Source organism: Dreissena polymorpha, chromosome 6 (genome assembly GCF_020536995.1).
Source record: "Dreissena polymorpha isolate Duluth1 chromosome 6, UMN_Dpol_1.0, whole genome shotgun sequence".
Taxonomy (NCBI): Eukaryota; Metazoa; Mollusca; class Bivalvia; order Myida; family Dreissenidae; genus Dreissena; species Dreissena polymorpha.
The window spans coordinates 63,661,223-63,680,698 of NC_068360.1; the positions used below are offsets into that span (position 1 = coordinate 63,661,223).

The window sequence follows — 19,476 nt, forward strand, 5'->3', positions numbered from 1 at the left end:
TTTCTTAAAATATAGTTTCCGATTCAAAAGAAAAACAATACTTTACAAAAAAGTATGTAGTATTAATAAGTAAATTGATGCTTCTTAAATAGTGGCGAAATAATATAACGTTAATAATAAATTCAAATTCAAAAAAAGCAACACAATTGCCTTTATTTTATGCTAACTAGTTTATATTCCCCATTTTATAATCGCAATTTACGTGAATGAGTTTGATCAGTATTCAAGTTATTTTTGTTAACTCTTTTTTTTTAATTAAATCTCAAAAGTTGTGCGATTGTGTTTGACCTTCAATATTATTTAAAATTACATATTACTTGATCTACGGGAGGCTTGAAACGTAACGTTTTTAAGTTTATTAACTTGAACTCATTATTTCACATAAACGAAACGGTATGTACAGCATGTTGTTGTTGTTGTTGTTTTATGTGTTTAATGCTATGTCGGACTCTTATGTAATTTGCTGTTTTGAATCTGTATAAAAGTCCGTTTAATTAGTTCCATAGACGCTAAAATATTAAGACCTTTTAAAAAAAAATTAATAAAATTAAATCGGAATTGTTGAATAAGTCCCTTTAATGTTCTTTATCAGGGAACGCCGAAAAATATAATATTAAGTCTACTTTCTGTTCTGCAATTTACGTGAATGAGTTTGATCAGTTTTCAAGTTATTTTTGTTAACTCTTCTGTTTTTAATTAAATCTCAAAAGCTGTGCGATTGTGTTTGGCCTTCAATATTATTTAAAATTACATATTACTTGATCTACGGGAGGCTTGAAACGTAACGTTTTTAAGTTTATTAACTTGAACGCATCATTTCACATAAACGAAACGGTATGTACAGCATGTTGTTGTTGTTGTTGTTGTTTTATGTGTTTAATGCTATGTCGGACTCTTATGTAATTTGCTGTTTTGAATCTGTATAAAAGTCCGTTTAATTAGTTCCATAGACCCTAAAATATTAAGACCTTTTAAAAAAATAATAATTAATAAAAATAAATCGGAATTGTTAAATAAGTCCCTTTAATGTCCTTTATCAGGGAACGCCGAAAAATATAATATTAAGTCTACTTTTTGTCTGGTTCAAAAGCACTATTGTCAGACATGAAACAACCGATCTATATGGTAAATGTTTCGTATCAATTTACTAACTCTTCAAATAGAACTAAGAAACGCCTAAGATAAGCGAAGCATAACATGGTTTGCTTAGATTTTAATCAAAATTGAAATAATTTATTAGTTTAGGCAAATACCCTTAAGAATGAATCTCAAATGAGTGACAATGTCTTTAAACGGCTGGCTTTAGTCATCACGAAAGTAACATTTTAAACAAACATTGGAAATGATAACACTTTACATCAAGGTATGCATAATCTTCTACTACATGTACTACTTTTATGATTATACTTATAATAACAGGTCTATTTGTAGTTATGTTATGCACCGCTTGTCGTGCAAGAAATGTTATTATGACCAACGATATCTTGGGACAGGACAACGTATTGCAGAATCAATGGAATTATATTTTAGAAAAAATCGCAGACTTGACCGTTACATGCAAAAATTAAGATCTGCATACTATCTCATTTACAGTTTTTTTTATGAGAGATCAATTATTGCCAATCAGAAAACACAGTTTGAGACTGCTTGAATACTTAAAGATATTCTCGTAAGTTAAATGAGCTATTGTTATCGCATATAAATCATCATAATATATCATATCATAAAATGACAAGAACAAACAGCCGATTAGAACTGATAACTCACAAATAAAAAGAAACTCGATCATTGTCAATTTATTTTTATTTTTGCATGTTATTATCCATTTTGTTGTACGCTAATATTAAGTTAGATGCCTATAGCTAACACAACATTCGTTTATTTAAATATGCGTATTTTACAGCACCAAATGATAGTGTGTTATCTATGTCGATGATTCAACGACGGTTGTATGAGGAGCGGTGGTTGTAAAATCAGCGGCGGTTGTAGGAGCAGCGGTGGTTGTAGGAGAAGCGGTGGTTATAGGAACATCGGTAGTTGTAGGAGCAGCGGTGGTTGTAGGAGAAGCGGTGGTTGTAGGAGCAGCGGTGGTTGTAGGAGACTCGGTGGTTGTATGAGCAGTGGTGGTTGTAGGAAAATCTGTTGTTGTAGGAGCATCAGAAGTTTTAGGAGCATCGGTTGTTATAGGAGCAGCCGTAGTTGTAGGAGTAGCGGTTGTTGAAGGAGCGTCGGAAGTTGTAGGAGCAGCGGTGGTTGTAGGAGCATCGGTTGTTGTAGGAGAAGCGGTGGTTGTAGGAGCAGCGGTGGTTGTAGGAGCGTCCGTAGTTGTAGGAGAAGCGGTGGTTGTAGGAGCATCGGTGGTTGTAGGAGCAGCCGTAGTTGTAGGAGCAGCGGTTGTTGTAGGAGCGTCCGTAGTTGTAGGAGAAGCGGTGGTTGTAGGAGCAGCGGTGGTCGTAGGAGAAGCGGTGGTTGTAGGAGCATCGGTAGTTGTAGGAGCAGCGATTGTTGTATGAGCATCGGTGGTTGAAGGAGCATCGGTTGTTGTAAGAGAGGCGGTGATTGTAGGAGCAGCGGTGGTTGTAGGAGCATCGGTGGTTGTAGGAGCAGCCGTAGTTGTAGAAGCAGCCGTAGTAGTAGGAGCAGCCGTAGTTGTAGGAGCAGTGGTTGTTGTAGGAGCGTCGGAAGTTGTAGGAGCAGCGGTGGTTGTAGGAGCATCGGTTGTTGTAGGAGAAGCGGTGGTTGTAGGAGCAGCGGTGGTTGTAGGAGCGTCCGTAGTTGTAGGAGAAGCGGTGGTTGTAGGAGCATCGGTGGCTGTAGGAGCAGCCGTAGTTGTAGGAGCAGCGGTTGTTGTAGGAGCGTCCGTAGTTGTAGGAGAAGCGGTGGTTGTAGGAGCATCGGTGGTGGTAGGAGCATCGGAAGTTGTAGGAGCAGCGGTTGTTGTAGGAGAAGCGGTGGTTGTAGTAGCATCGGTAGTTGAAGGAGCAGCCGTAGTTGTAGGAGAAGCGGTGGTTGTAGGAGCATCGGTTGTTGTAGGAGCAGCGGTGGTTGTAGGAGAACCGGTAGTTGTAGGAGCAGCGGTTGTTGTAGGAGCAGCGGTGGTTGTAGGAGCAGCGGTGGTTGTTGGAGCAGCGGTTGTTGTAGGAGCAGCGGTGGTTGTAGTAGCATCGGTTGTTGTTGGATCAGCCGTAGTTGTAGGAGAGGCAGTGGTTGCAACAACAGTAGTTTGAGTAGCAGCGGTGGTTGTATCCGCAGCAGTTGTTGTAGGAGCATCGGTAGATGTAGGGGAAGCAGAGACTGTAGTTGTAGCAGTAGAGGTGGCTGTAGCAGTGGCGGTGGTTGTAGGATCAGCGTTGGTTGTAGTATCAGCGTTGATTGTAGTATCAGCGGTAGTTGTAAGAGCAGCGTTTGTTGTAGAAGCAGTGGTTGTAGCTGCAGTACTGGTTGTAGGAGCAGTGGTAGTTGAAGCAGCAGCATTGGTTGTAGTAGCAGCGGTATTTGTATCAGTAGCGGCGGTTGTTGCTGCAGTGGTGGTTGTAGCCTCAGTGGTGGTTGTAGGAGCAGTGGTGGTTGTAGCCGCAGTGGTGGTTGTAGGCGCAGTGGTGGTTGTAGCCGCAGTGGTGGTTGTAGGCGCAGTGGTGGTTGTAGCCGCAGTGGTGGTTGTAGGAGCAGTGGTGGTTGTAGGAGCAGTGGTGGTTGTAGCCGCAGTGGTGGTTGTAGGCGCAGTGGTGGTTGTAGGCGCAGTGGTGGTTGTAGGAGCAGTGGTGGTTGTAGCCGCAGTGGTGGTTGTAGGAGCAGTGGTGGTGGTAGCAGCAGCGGTTGTTGTTTCCGCATGAATGGTTGTAGAAGCAGCGGTGGTTGTGGCAGAAGTGGCTGTAGCAGCAGCAGTGGTTGTAGCATCAGAAGTGGTGTTTGCAGCAGAGGTTATAGCAGCAGCGGTGGTTGTAGCAGTAACTGTATTTTAAAGATAATGATTATAACAAAATCTTATGGAAAGTGATATCTAAGTTAATTTAAAGTTAAATAATGTACACAAATAATATTTACTATTTGTCTATAATATGCATATTATTCACTGGGATAACGGGTTGAAATGAGCGCACAAAATAAGTTTTACTGCACGTATACTGATTTAAAACTAAACATGCTCAGGTCTACACAATTTTTCCAAAGATGTTGCTTTTCAAATGGCGTGCGTCCTTATTCGAATTCTGTGATGGGTTATAGTGTAGCTTTTTTGTTTGACGCAACATGTGCATGGGAAGCTTCCACTAAACAATTGAAAAATCACCATCGTGTATATTGTACGAAAGTTACCATGTTCAGTATGTTAACGATTTTAATAAATTTGTAAATTTCTGATCCAATTGATTGTTCGATGAACAAACGTTTCACCTCAAATGCATATGTTTGCATACGTATTGCACATTGAATGTGTGAGAAAACATGACTTATAGCAAAATTTCAGAGGTATTGTAACGTGGCTATGTAATAAAACGGTAATTGAAGATTGCAAAACACAGAACAAACAACATAATTGTAAATACAACAGAGCAATCAACTGTAATACCGTGTTGTTAATTACAAATCGTCAATTATTTGAATAAGTATTGAGCAAAATAAGATTGGCAGCATATAAAAAGGTCACGTTTTTTTTAGTGTAAACTTTTTTTTTTAGCTCTTTTGCATCAAACGCCAACGGCTTATTGAAACGCTCTCGAGTCCGTTTCATGGGAAGAACCAGTGCTTGGCGTCAACGATGAAGATCTAAAGAACGCTCCCACAGTGGGGATCGAACCCGTAACCGCGGCTACCATTACTTAAGTGTAACCTTTTTATTGCATTTATAAGGAAACAAGAATTCCATTGCTCAATGATATGTTTGTTTCCTTCAATTCCATACAAGTTCGAGCGATTCTTGGACTTTTCCCGAGTGCAACACAAAACACTGCATTCGTATACATATAAATCTTTAAACACTTATTGAAGGAGGTCAAAAGCTTGTAGCGTAACAAGTTAAATATTATATTAATTTAAAATATTAGTATACAAAATATTATACAGAAATTCAATTTTATTAATGGGTCACGACATTGTCAAAAATCCCTACTATAAGCAATATCTTACATACAAAGAGCCAAGCTAATTAATGAATGAACGGATACATGCTTCAGAACGATATCAGATGACCGATACAGATGGTAATTATATTTAAAAAAAAAACATCAAACTATATGAGACGAACAACAAAAAAATTACTCGTTGCTTATCTCGATAATTGCACGTCTCGGGTATGCAGCCGGCAGATTGAATGTTGTATGATTTCATGTAAATAGCGGACTTCCTTGTTTGTCTTGAGTATCTAGTTTTGCACAAGATCCCGTCGGAAATTGACACGTCAATATTGGGTGTTCCAATCTATATTAATACACTGTTCTTCAGTAGACGGTAGAAAGAGATTCGCGTACAAGGCCGGACATAACGGTCACACGATTTGTTATTGTCATGGGGCCAAAAGGCTATAACATTTAACTTGTAGTTTAGAATGTTTTTCAAACACGGAAAACGTTGTTGGAATTTAATCAATAGAAATAAATCGATATGAACACTGAAAAGGACTTGTGTATGTGTGTTGATTTTTTAAGACTATGTCACAACAAATTGAAGAAAACACATTATGAAATACTCGTGATTATTACTCACTGTTTGGAGTTTCATTTTCCTTTAGTTGTGTCCGTGACGTCACTTTGACTTCGGCGATCTCGAACTGTCCTATTGTCCCGGCTGTTCCGTTCTGTATTCCGATATATTCTGCCAGCTGCTCGTTGCTGAGGTTACTTGAGCGTATTATCACTATAATGAAGTTGATTATTATGCTGCCATTCCTGAAAATAACAACAACAACAACTAATCACATACTTCTTATATCCATTAGGAAAGCGCTGATTTGAGTGTAAAACAGACATTGTAAAGGAACAAAATGTACAATACTGTTTTTCTTTAATAATGTTTATAAACGACTAAATATATATGTGAAATATATCTCCAGCATATATGTTAATGGTTAAAAATTGACAATTGTACGCAACTTAACTGAAAACTCACAAAGTCGTAACTTCTATGTATTTATCTTCTTTCCTATATGTTTTTTTTTCTTGTACAGCATTTAAGTTAAGTTGATATTTATTGAAATTTGATAAAAGTTTATACACTCAATGCAATATGCACGTCATGTTTACAATACACATCTATATACTATAATTAAACACGAAACAAACGACATATCCCTCACATTGATTAATACATAGCGAGTCTAATAGATCGCTTCCATGCTCAGATGCTTATTATGCTACAATATGCCTCCTTAACTGCCGTGCTATATAAATATTTATTCGTGGCTTAATGCGTAATGTAGATATTTTATTATATTATTTCCATAGTTTCGTACGAATTCGAATATTGTGCATACAAATGTATAGCAGGCTTGTCACATTGGCATCGCGTTGTTATTAATTTGCCAACAACGATACGTTTGTCGAATATGCAGAGCACACCGCGTGTACAATTTACAATACTGAATAACTTACTCTATGCTGGTAACATTACATCTTTCGAACACAGCAGCTGTTGAGTTCTTGCAATTCGTCTCAACCTACAAATCGGTCTAATACGATACGAATCTGATACACATGCAATAGTATGTGAGGTACATTAATCATGTCATTACCATTTAATGTTCATATGAAATAAAGCAAAAATGAGATGGTAGAGTGCGGAGAAACCAAGATCACGAGTTCGATTCCCGGCCCGGCCGCAAAACCTGTGTGATATTTGCCCTGAGGGTGATTTTTACGGTCATTAACCTCTACATCTGAGTTAAGTATGTTCACTAAGTACTGGTTAATCAGCGTACCCAGAAAAAAGCGTGAGTGAACGCCGTTATATGACTGTAAAACTGTGAAAACTGCGATAAATCCGAAGTAACAAACATAAACAACAAAAATTAAAAATTAAAATGAAAGACACCCAATGCCAATCTGAGTGGGCACTGAAAATCAAAAGAAAATGGAACTCTTTTATGTGAGTATATATACATATACATTATTGAAATATTTAACAAATAGTATATTTCTAAGATTTATTTTCAATCTTATGATGCTGTTGTTTTATGTTTATATTTTTCTTTGTATCCATATTTCTTCGAATTCTTTGCTGTTTTTGCCAAATTCATTTTTTTATTCCTTATTGATTGATTGTCATAATTTTCAAATTCTCTTTCTTTGTTATTTCTATATTTTTGCACTTCCCAATTTTTCCACACTCCTGTTTTCTAAGATATGTTGTCGATGTACTAACCTCTTGGCAGAAGCGTTGCGACACGTTACGAAATTCCTCCGATGTATTGTCAGCAAGCTTCGGGTCGAAATTTTCGCTCGTGCTTCTCACACGCATATTGACCTGCTCACGTATAAACTCTGAAACAAAAAAAAGTTATGTAACCGTGTGTTCTTATAACGACGTTAATTAGTTTAATGTTATGTAACCGTGTCTTTTAACGACGTTAGTTAGTTTAATTTTGTGTAACCGTTTGGTCTTTTAACGACGTTTGTTAGTTTAATGTTATGTAACCGTCTGGTCTTATAACGACGTTAGTTAGTTTAAATGAACTTGGGCCATGCTCTCTGAAAAGGGGGTCTAATGCATTGCGTAAAATGTCGTCCTAGATTAGCCCATACAGTACGCACATGCTAATCAGGGACGACACTATCAGCTTTTATGATATTTTCTGTTAAAAGAAATTCTCTTCTAAGCAAAAATCCAATTTCGGCGGAAAGTGCCTTCCCTGATAAGCCTGTGCGGATTGTGCAGGCTAATCTGGGACGAAACTTTACGCATATGCATTAAACCCCCTTTTCACAGAGCATTGTTAATTTATATAAGGTCGAATGCACCGACAGCATTGAGCTTCTGAGACACATTCGAGTATGCGGTTAGTGTTTGCGAGCGATCTATACAAATAATGGCGTGTATTCAAATCTTCTATCTCTACCCATTGTATTATTGTCGGTGGTTGCAGAAGCAGGGATGGTGGTAGCAGCAGCGGTTGTTGTTTCAGCAGGAATGGTTGTAGAAGCAGCGGTGGTTGTGGCAGAAGTGGCTGTAGCTGCAGAAGTGGTTGTAGCATCAGAAGTGGTGGTTGTGGCAGCAGCTGTATTTTAAAGATAATAATTACACAAAAATCGTTATGAAACGTTTTATATATTGTGGTATAAAATATCACAAGTTAATTTGAAGTTAAATAATGTACAGAAAATAAATATATTTTTGTTGTCTTCTAATCTTCAGAATATTTCACTGTGGCAACGGGTTGAAATTATGTGTACAAAATGAGTTTTACTGCATGCATAATTATTCAAAAATAAACATGCTCAGGTCTACAAAATGTGTCAAAATGTGTTGCTGCCTCTTAAATGGCGTGAGTGCTTATTCGGATTGAGTGATGGGTTATACTGTAGTATTATTTTCATTTTGCGAAAACATCTGCATGAGAAGCTCCCACTAAACTTTTTCAAAATCACCATCGTGTATATGTATTATTAGAACGTTACTATTTTCAATCTGTAGGCTTATTTAATAAATGTGTAAGTTTTTCTGATCCAATTAATTGTTCGATGAACAAACGTTTAATCTCAAATGCATATGTTTGCATACGTATTGCACATTGAATGTGTGAGAAAAGCATGACTTATAACAAAATTTTAGAGGAATTGTAACGTGGCTATGTAATAAAACTGTAATTGAAGTTTACAAAACACAGAACACAAATATAACTGTACATACAACAAAGCAATCAACTGTAGTATCGTGTTGTTAATTACAAATCGTCAATTGTTTGAATAAGTATTGAGCAAAATTAGATTGGCAGCATATGAAAAGGTCATTATTTTTTTAGTGTAAACCTTTTTATTTAAGCTCAAGAGCATCGAACGCCAACGGCTTATTGAAACGCTCTCGAGTCCGTTTCATGGATAGACCCAGTGCTTGGTGTCAACGATGAAGATCTAAATAAGGCTTCCACAGTGGGGATCGAACCCATAACCGCGGCAACCATTACTTAAGTGCACTCTTTTTATTGCATTCATTAGGAAACAAGAGTTCCATTGCGAATTTCGTGGTTGCACACATGGTCCCTTTTCAATAAAAACTCACGATTATGTTTGTTTCCTTCAATTCCATACAAGTTCGAGCGATTTTTGGACTTTTCCCGAGTGCAACACAAAACACTGCATCCGTATACATATAAATCTTTAAACACTTATTGAAGGAGGTCGTAAAGAGGTTATGTTTGTCAAAAGCTTGTAGCGTAACAAGTTAAATATTATATTAATTAAAAATATTAGTATACAAAATATTATACAGAAATTCTATTTTTTAATGGGTCACGACATTGTCAAAAATCCTTACTATAAGCAATATCTAACATACAAAGAGCCAAGCTAATCAATGAATGAACGGATACATGCTTCAGAACGATATCAGATGACCGATACAGATGGTAATTATATAAAAAAAAAAACATCAAACTATATGAGACGAACAACAAAAAAATTACTCGTTGCTTATCTCGATAATTGCACGTCTCGGGTATGCAGCCGGCAGAATGAATGTTGTATGATTTCATGTAAATAGCGGACTTCCTTGTTTGTCTTGGGTATCTGGTTTTGCACAAGATCCCGTCGGAAATTGACACGTCAACATTGGGTGTTCCAATCTATATTACTACACTGTTCTCCCGTAGACGGTAGTAAGAGATTCGCGTACAAGGCCGCACATAACGGTCACACGATTTGTTATTGTCATGGGGCCAAAAGACCATTACTTTTAACTTATAGTTTAGAATGTTTTACAAACAAGGAAAACGTTGTTGGAATTTAATCAATAGAAATAAATCGATATGAACACTGAAAAGGACTTGTGTATGTGTGTTGAATTTTTAAGACTATGTCACAACAAATTGAAGAAAACACATTATGAAATACTCGTGATTATTACTCACTGTTTGGAGTTTCATTTTCCTTTAGTTGTGTCCGTGACGTCACTTTGACTTCGGCGATCTCGAACTGTCCTATTGTCCCGGCTGTTCCGTTCTGTATTCCGATATATTCTGCCAGCTGCTCGTTGCTGAGGTTACTTGAGCGTATTATCACTATAATGAAGTTGATTATTATGCTGCCATTCCTGAAAATAACAACAACAACAACTAATCACATACTTCTTATATCCATTAGGAAAGCGCTGATTTGAGTGTAAAACAGACATTGTAAAGGAACAAAATGTACAATACTGTTTTTCTTTAATAATGTTTATAAACGACTAAATATATATGTGAAATATATCTCCAGCATATATGTTTATAATTAAAAATTGACAATTGTACGCAACTTAACTGAAAACTCACAAAGTCGTAACTTCTATGTATTTATCTTCGTTCCTATATGGGTTTTTTTTCTTGTACAGCATTTTAGTTAAGTTTATATTTATTGAAATTTGATAAAAGTTTATACAATCAATGCAATATGCACGTCATGTTTACAATGCACATCTATATATTATAATTAAACACGAAACAAACGACATATCCCTCACATTGATTAATACATAGCGAGTCTAATAGATCGCTTCCATGCTCAGATGCTTATTATGCTACAATATGCCTCCTTAACTGCCGTGCTATATAAATATTTATTCGTGGCTTAATGCGTAATGTAGATATTTTATTATATTATTTCCATAGTTTCGTACGAATTCGAATATTGTGCATACAAATGTATAGCAGGCTTGTCACATTGGCATCGCGTTGTTATTAATTTGCCAACAACGATACGTTTGTCGAATATGCACAGCACACCGCGTGTACAATTTACAATACTGAATAACTTACTCTATGCTGGTAACATTACATCTTTCGAACACAGCAGCTGTTGAGTTCTTGCAATTCGTCTCAACCTACAAATCGGTCTAATACGATACGAATCTGATACACATGCAATAATATGTGAGGTACATTAATCATGTCATTACCATTTAATGTTCAAGTGAAATAAAGCAAAAATGAGATGGTAGAGTGCGGAGAAACCAAGATCACGAGTTCGATTCCCGGCCCGGCCGCAAAACCTGTGTGATATTTGCCCTGAGGGTGATTTTTACGGTCATTAACCTCTACATCTGAGTTAAGTATGTTCACTAAGTACTGGTAAATCAGCGTACCCAGAAAAAAGCTTGAGTGAACGCCGTTATATGACTGTAAAACTGTGAAAACTGCGATAAATCCGAAGTAACAAACATAAACAACAAACATTAAAAATTAAAATGATAGACACCCAATGCCAATCTGAGTGGGCACTGAAAATCAAAAGAAAATGGAACTCTTTTATGTGTGTATATATACATATACTTTATTGAAATATTTAACAAATAGTATATTTCTAAGATTTATTTTCAATCTCATGTTGCTGTTGTTTTATGTTTATATTTTTCTTTGTATCCATATTTCTTCGAATTCTTTGCTGTTTTGCCAAATTCATTTTTTTATTCCTTATTGATTGATTGTCATAATTTTCAAATTCTCTTTCTTTGTTATTTCTATATTTTTGCACTTCCCAATTTTTCCACACTCCTGTTTTCTAAGATATGTTGTCGATGTACTAACCTCTTGGCAGAAGCGTTGCGACACGTTACGAAATTCCTCCGATGTATTGTCAGCAAGCTTCGGGTCGAAATTTTCGCTCGTGCTTCTCACACGCATATTGACCTGCTCACGTATAAACTCTGAAACAAAAAAAAGTTATGTAACCGTCTGTTCTTATAACGACGTTAATTAGTTTAATGTTATGTAACCGTGTCTTTTAACGACGTTAGTTAGTTTAATTTTGTGTAACCGTTTGGTCTTTTAACGACGTTTGTTAGTTTAATGTTATGTAACCGTCTGGTCTTATAACGACGTTAGTTAGTTTAAATGATCTTGGGCCATGCTCTCTGAAAAGGGGGTCTAATGCATTGCGTAAAATGTCGTCCTAGATTAGCCCATACAGTACGCACATGCTAATCAGGGACGACACTATCAGCTTTTATGATATTTTCTGTTAAAAGAAATTCTCTTCTAAGCAAAAATCCAATTTCGGCGGAAAGTGTCTTCCCTGATAAGCCTGTGCGGATTGTGCAGGCTAATCTGGGACGAAACTTTACGCATATGCATTAAACCCCCTTTTCACAGAGCATTGTCAATTTATATAAGGTCGAATGCACCGACAGCATTGAGCTTCTGAGACACATTCGAGTATGCGGTTAGTGTTTGCGAGCGATCTATACAAATAATGGCGTGTATTCAAATCTTCTATCTCTACCCATTGTATTATTGTCGGTGGTTGCAGAAGCAGGGATGGTGGTAGCAGCAGCGGTTGTTGTTTCAGCAGGAATGGTTGTAGAACCCGCGGTGGTTGTGGCAGAAGTGGCTGTAGTTGCAGAAGTGGTTGTAGCAGCAGTGGTGGTTGTGGCAGCAGCTGTATTTTAAAGATAATAATTACACAAAAATCGTTATGAAAAGTTTTATATATTGTGGTATAAAATATCACAAGTTAATTTGAAGTTAAATAATGTGCAGAAAAAATATATTATTTGTCTTCTAATCTTCAGAATATCCACTGTGGCAACGGGTTGAAATTATGTGTACAAAATGAGATTTACTGCATGTATATTTATTCAAAAATAAACATGCTCAGGTCTACAAAATGTGTCAAAATGTGTTGCTGCCTCTTAAATGGCATGAGTGCTTATTCGGATTGAGTGATGGGTTATACTGTATGGTTATTTTCATTTTGTGAAAATATCTGAATGAGAAGCTCCCACTAAACTTTTTCAAAATCACCGTCGTGTATATGTATTATTAGAACGTTACTATGTTCAACCTGTAGGCTTATTTAATAAATGTGTAATTTTTTCTGATCCAACTAATTGTTCGATGAACAATCGTTTCATCTCAAATGCATATGTTTGCATACGAGTTGCAAATTGAATGTGTGGAAAACATGAATTGTAATGTAGCTATGGAATAAAACTGTAATTGAAGATTGCAAAACACAGAACAAAAATATAACTGTTAATATACCAGAGCAATCAACTGTAATACCGTGTTGTTAATTACAAAGCGTCAATTGTTTGAATAAGTATTGAGCAAAATTAGATTGGCAGCATATGAAAAGGTCATTATTTTTTTAGTGTAAACTATTTTATTTAAGCTCAAGAGCATCAAACGCCAACGGCTTATTGAAACGCTCTCGAGTCCGTTTCATGGATAGACCCAGTGCTTGGTGTCAACGATGAAGATCTAAATAAGGCTCCCACAGTGGGGATCGAACCCATAACCGTGGCAACCATTACTTAAGTGCACTCTTTTTATTGCATTCATTAGGAAACAAGAGTTCCATTGCGAATTTCGTGGTTGCACACATTGTCCCTTTTCAATAAAAACTCACGGATATGTTTGTTTCCTTCAATTCCATACAAGTTCGAGCGATGTTTGGACTTTTCTCGAGTGCAACACAAAACACTGCATTCGTATACATATAAATCTTAAAACACTTAATGAATGAGGTCGTAAACAGGTTATGTCTGTCAATAGCTCCCTGGAGCATTTGCTATCAATAATTTAAATTTACAGCAAATTGATGAAAACACGTTTAGAAATACTCGTGAATATTACACGCATATTAACCTGCTCTAGTCTAACTTCTGAAACAAAACGTTATGTAACCGTCAGGTGTTATAACGACGTTATTTAGTTTAATGGTATGTATCCGTCTGGTCTTAAAACTACGTTAGTTAGTTTAAATATATTTGTGCTGCGCTCTGTGAAAGGAAGGTTTAATAAATGTGCGTAAAGTATCGTCCCAGATTAGTCTGTGTAGTCCGCACAGGCTAATCACGGACGACTCTTTCCGCTTTTCTGATATTTATCGTTTCAAATAAGTCTCTTCTTAGCAAAAATCAAATTAAGGCGGAAAGTGTCGTCCCTGATTAGCCGGTGCGGACTGCACAGGCTAATCTGGGACGACACTTCACACACATGCATTAAACCCCCTTTTCACAGAGAACGACTCATTCATATACGGTCGAATGCATCGGCAAGATTGAGCATCTGAGACACATTCGAGTATCAGGTTAGTGTTTGCGAGCGGTCTATACTAATTATGGCGTGTATTCAAATCTCCTACATTTACCCATTGTATTATTGTCGGCGGTCACTAAAACAATGACGGGGACGATGACGGCGACAATGGCAAGCAGAGAGAAGGCGATCAGGGTAGCAATACACAGCCGACGCCGACAGACTCTCTGCTCTATGTCGGTGGAGGTCGTGGAACCTTTTCCGGTGGTGCTGCTCTGCTCGGACCAGTTCTGACGTTGTGTTGATGGGTCGTACGGGCTCCACTTGGTTTTCAGCTGAAACAGATCATATTCGGATATCAACTTACCCACAGGTAAAAACAACTGTTTATTAAGTAGATGCACACACTTGCGTCACAAGAATATTTGCGAATTGACACAATAGTTAAGGTTATTTTCCTTGGATTGTGATTGTCTAATTTGCGCGTACCGGTATCTGTCGTATATTCAAGTTTCCAAAAGGACGTAGATAAGAATATTTTTATTCGATTTTCTTTTATGTAAACATTCAAAATTATCCATAACACTTAAAAACTTAAGTCGTTGCTGATACTCGAATTGAGAAAAAGTCAATATTTGAATGTTGTGCCACTCAACATGTTCTGCATGTACATTTGATAAGAAAGTCTTCCTTTAATTATAATACACTGTTGTGTGTGTAATTTAAATTTAAGAGGACCTTCACAGTTTTACTAATATACAATTTTAAAAAATGTCAGTCCCGATATAAAAACAAAGCTTTACTATATGAAAATATTAAGTATTATTAAGCAAAAATAAGGCCTTAGAAATGTACTCGAAATTATATGTCGTTAATAATAAATTGTGATATTTTTGTGGAAATAATGGCCTCCTTTTCAAGATGAGAACTAGTATAGTCACCGATTTAAGCTAGAAATATACGTTTAGGACTTAAGTGTTTTAGGTTCTTTTTATCCCCACGTTTTTCGGAGAAAAAGTAGGAATATTGTATTGATGTGCGTCTGTCCGTCCGTCCTGGCCACCTGCTCCTCCTACACTATTAGCACTAGGACCTTGAAACTTACATACATGGTTGCTATGAGCATATGTGTAACGGTGACAGTGACGGAATTTTGATCTGACCCCTGGGTCAAAAGTTATGGGGGTTGGGGCGGGGCCGGGTCAGAGATTTTCACTCATTTTTTTATGTTATTTTACATTAACTTCTTCATTTCAGCACCGATATACTTCAAATTGATACTGAGCCTCTCTTATGACAATGAGGCCAATCTCAACTATGCATGGCCCCATTACCAGCCCTGGGGCGCCCCGGCCACATAGGCCACGCCCATCCAAAATTGCCTTTTACTATAATTTCTTCATTTCTACACCGATTCACTTCAAATTGATACTGAACCTCTCTTATAACAATACGGTCAATCTCAGCTATGCATGGCCCCATTACCAACCCTAGGGCACCACGCCCACATAGGCCACGCCCACCCAAAATTGCTTTTACTATAATTTCTTCATTTCTGCACCGATTCACTTCAAATTGATACTGAACCTCTCTTATGACAATACGGTCAATCTCAGCTATGCATGGCCCCATTACCAACCCTGGGGCGCCCCGCCCACATAGGCCACGACCACCGAAAATTGCCTTTTACTATAATTTCTTCATTTCTACACCGATTCACTTCAAATTGATACTGAACCTCTCTTATGACAATACAGTTAATCTCAACTATGCATGGCTCCATTACCAACCCTGGGGCGCCCCGCCAACAAAGGCCATGCCCACCCAAAATTGCCTTTTACTATAATCTCTTCATCTCTACACCGATTCACTTCAAATTGATACTGAACCTCTTTTATGACAATACGGTCAATCTCAACTATGCATGGCGCCATAACCAACCCTGGGGCGCCCCGCCCACATAGGCCACGTCCACCCAAAATTGCCTTTTACTATAATTTCTTCATTTCTACACCGATTTACTTCAAATTGATACTGAACTTCTCTTATGACAATACGGTCAATCTCAACTATGTAAGGCCCCATTACCAACCCTTGGGCGCCCCGCCCATAATAGGCCACACCCACCCAAAATTGTCTTTTACTATAATTTCTTCATTTCTACACCGATTCACTTCTAATTGATACTGAACTTCTCTTATGACAATACGGTCAATCTCAACTATGTATGGCCCCATTACCAACCCTGGGGCGCCCCGTCCATTCTAGGCCACACCCACATAGGCCACGCCCACCCAAAATTGCCTTTTTCTATAATTTCTTCATTTCTACACCGATTCACTTCAAATTGATACTGGACCTCTTTTATTACAATACAGTCAATCTTAACTATGCATGGCGCCATTACCAAACCTGGGGCGCCCCGGCCACATTGGCCACGTCCACACAAAAATTGCCTTTTACTATAATGTCTTCATTTCTACACCGATTGTCTTCAAATTGATACTGAACTTCTCTAATGACAATACGGCCAACCTCAACTATGTATGGCCCCTTTACCAACCCTGGGGCGCCCCACCCATAATAGGCCACACCCACCCAAAATTGTCTTTTACTATTATTTCTTCATTTCTACACCGATTCAATTCTAATTGATACTGAACTTCTCTTATGACAATACGGTCAATCTCAACTATGCATGGACCCATTACCAACCATGGGGCGCCCCTGGGTCAAACATGCGGCGTGGGGATACGCGTCGACCTCTGACGCGCCATTTCTAGTTTTGTTAATGCTACTTTTTTATGAAATTTCAAACGTAGTGAGATCGTGATTCACATTATATGATTAAGTATAACAAATTGTTTGATCTACGGGAGACCTGTATTGTACATGTATAAGTTCATTTATTTCAACTTGTACTTTCACATAAACGAATTTATAGCATATTTCTGTATGTGTACTGCTTTTGCGGACCCTTTATGATTTTTTGAAATATATGAACCATGCCATTCAATTTGTTTCATAAAAACTTCAATATTGAGACGTTTAAAGAAATATTTATTAAGAAAATGCCATCGCAATATTTAGACAAGTCCCTTTAATGTTTAGTATCAGAGAAAGCGAAAAACAGCCGAAGAAACATGATATTCATGTTACTTTCTGTCCGGTCCAGTAACACTATTGTGAGACAAGTTCGTTCAAAACAGTGAAACAATTAACCGGCCTATATGGTTAATGTTTCGTATCGATTCAAACCTGAATGTTTTGTTCAACAGTTAACGCCCTTAATATTATCGTTGCATGCCCTGCTTTTCATAAATAAAATGTATGACGATGGAAGAGTATGCAGTTGACAATCCAATTTAGTTATTGAAAATGCAGATATGTTGGCATTATGTTCATTAGGCACTTTAACATGAAAAAATAATAGAGGTACCTGTGTTATTTTACGGAAAATAAATTAAATAATTATATCGTATTTTCTCGACTACATTTTATCTAATGCATTACTAAATTTGTTTTACATTTGCATTTAACTCATCAAACATAAACAATTCATATGCAACAATCGCCGGTGTTACCTGTCTAAATTGCTCATAGAATTGATCCATGAATGTCGGTGTAGTCGCCAAAGTTCTCCAGCCCGGCACGTGAAAGTTGTCGGTTTGCCAACTAGCGACGTCCTCCGAGTCAAACGTGTAATTATGGCCGCGTGACTTCCGGTCCGCTCCTTCCGGAGTGCCCGTCGCACCAAGGCCTCCATGTTGGTAATAATTGTTACTTACACCATATCCGCCATCAGCATATTTACCGGACGCTCGTGTCGCTCTGACGTCAGCTTTGTTAGATCGTCCTTCTTTCCTTTTCGCGCTCTTACGTTTATCCGCTGACGATGAATTTAACGTTTGTTCGGTAACCTGTTCCAATGGGTACATTTCGGATCTCCCGGCCCCTAGAGTGACTTTAATATCATCCGATTGGCTTGCACCATAGTCAGGTGGAGGCATTGTGGACCGGAAGTCAGTCATGCGTGTGACAAACAAGTCGTCCTCTATATTAGTTTGACCTAGTTGAGTTGACCTCTGGCCAGGGTTTAAACCACCCCTGGGCTGGTAGACGGTTGGACCCAAAGCGCCCCAGCCAAACGGGTTCCCCTTCTGAGATGCTCCAACGTGGGTCTGCGAAAGCCCCGTGGGTCGCGTGCGGTTGAAATCGATGTACCCGTCCTCGGTTCGTGATATCCCCAGTCCGCCATTCCGGCGTAGGTCTGCATATGAGTAGTCCATTGTTTTCTATTAAACTATGTATGCGATTTCTCAAAAGTTTTTTTTATAGTTTTATGCAATATTTCACATTATATGATTTCTGTTTTCCGATTGACTTATTAAATCATTGTTTACTTCATTAAAAATTGACATATGTTTTATACAAATATTTGTTTATCCTTAATGAGATAAATTACGAATTTCCGGGGTAATCTCTTAATCTTACAGTGTTTGTTTTTCTTGTGTAAAAGCTTCGAATATAAACTATAACCGTACTGTTAAATTCAATAGGTTACTTCATGTACATATATGTTAATCAACATAATTTATCTGATTGTAATTCCGACACTTTACCCCACAAGTACGAAAACTAAATTATCATGTAATCGAATGATAATTCAATCATAGAATCGGCCTATGACGATGATTTAGAAAAACAAATGTGAACACTGTTTAAAAATCCAATGTAAACTATGCCTCACAATTCCCATTACAGTGCTTATATACCCGGCTATTTTTAAAGGGACTAGAAACGAAACACTGTGTTCAGAAATTCGATCCCTTTACAAACCATTCATACTTACCCACTGTAATCGTTTAACATTGAGACGTGTACATATTGTTGAATAATTGATCGGATATTCTGATATTTACGAATCGATACTAGGTGAACTGTCATTTTTATTTTTAAAATTGGAAGCATTTTGCATCGATTGTTTAATTTAAAATTATCGTGATCAATGAACATTAATTGCATTAATCCTGTTATTACTTTGTCGTTTATTTGTAATTGTCATTTAAACTCTAGTATCCATTAAATTTACCTGTGTTTTCGTGTGTTTTTTTTACTTCGTATTCTAATTTATAAAAAAACTATTTTACTTCTGTTCTTTCCGAAAAGGACTATCCTTAAAACATAATTCCAGAGAATGACTTTTAAATCTGTTTAGATGGCAATCTCTTAAAACACCAAACGATAAAAAATTGGTGTTGTAAACAACCGCATCAAAGCTAAGAGAACATTGTACGACCAAACGTGATATTTAT

General features: G+C 37.4%; 1 protein-coding gene across 4 annotated transcripts; it reads right to left on the bottom strand.

Annotated features, from left to right (window-relative positions):
• Positions 1-1,784: 1,784 nt before the first annotated feature.
• On the bottom strand, positions 1,785-18,933 carry LOC127833658 (mucin-5AC-like). 4 transcript variants are annotated; one of them, XM_052359055.1, is made up of 7 exons: positions 17,746-18,933; positions 14,274-14,496; positions 13,769-13,785; positions 7,354-7,455; positions 6,585-6,649; positions 5,701-5,882; positions 1,785-3,951 (listed from the first exon to the last, which is right to left on the bottom strand). In XM_052359055.1, the coding sequence occupies exons 1-7, from the start codon at positions 18,448-18,450 to the stop codon at positions 1,925-1,927; spliced, it is 3,321 nt and encodes a 1,106-aa protein (XP_052215015.1). In that variant the 5' UTR covers positions 18,451-18,933; the 3' UTR covers positions 1,785-1,924. The 4 variants fall into 4 exon arrangements, with proteins under 4 accessions (XP_052215015.1, XP_052215016.1, XP_052215018.1 ...); XM_052359056.1 differs by lacking the exon at positions 7,354-7,455 and adding an exon at positions 11,708-11,809; XM_052359058.1 differs by lacking the exons at positions 6,585-6,649; positions 7,354-7,455 and adding exons at positions 10,940-11,004; positions 11,708-11,809.
• Positions 18,934-19,476: the final 543 nt, after the last annotated feature.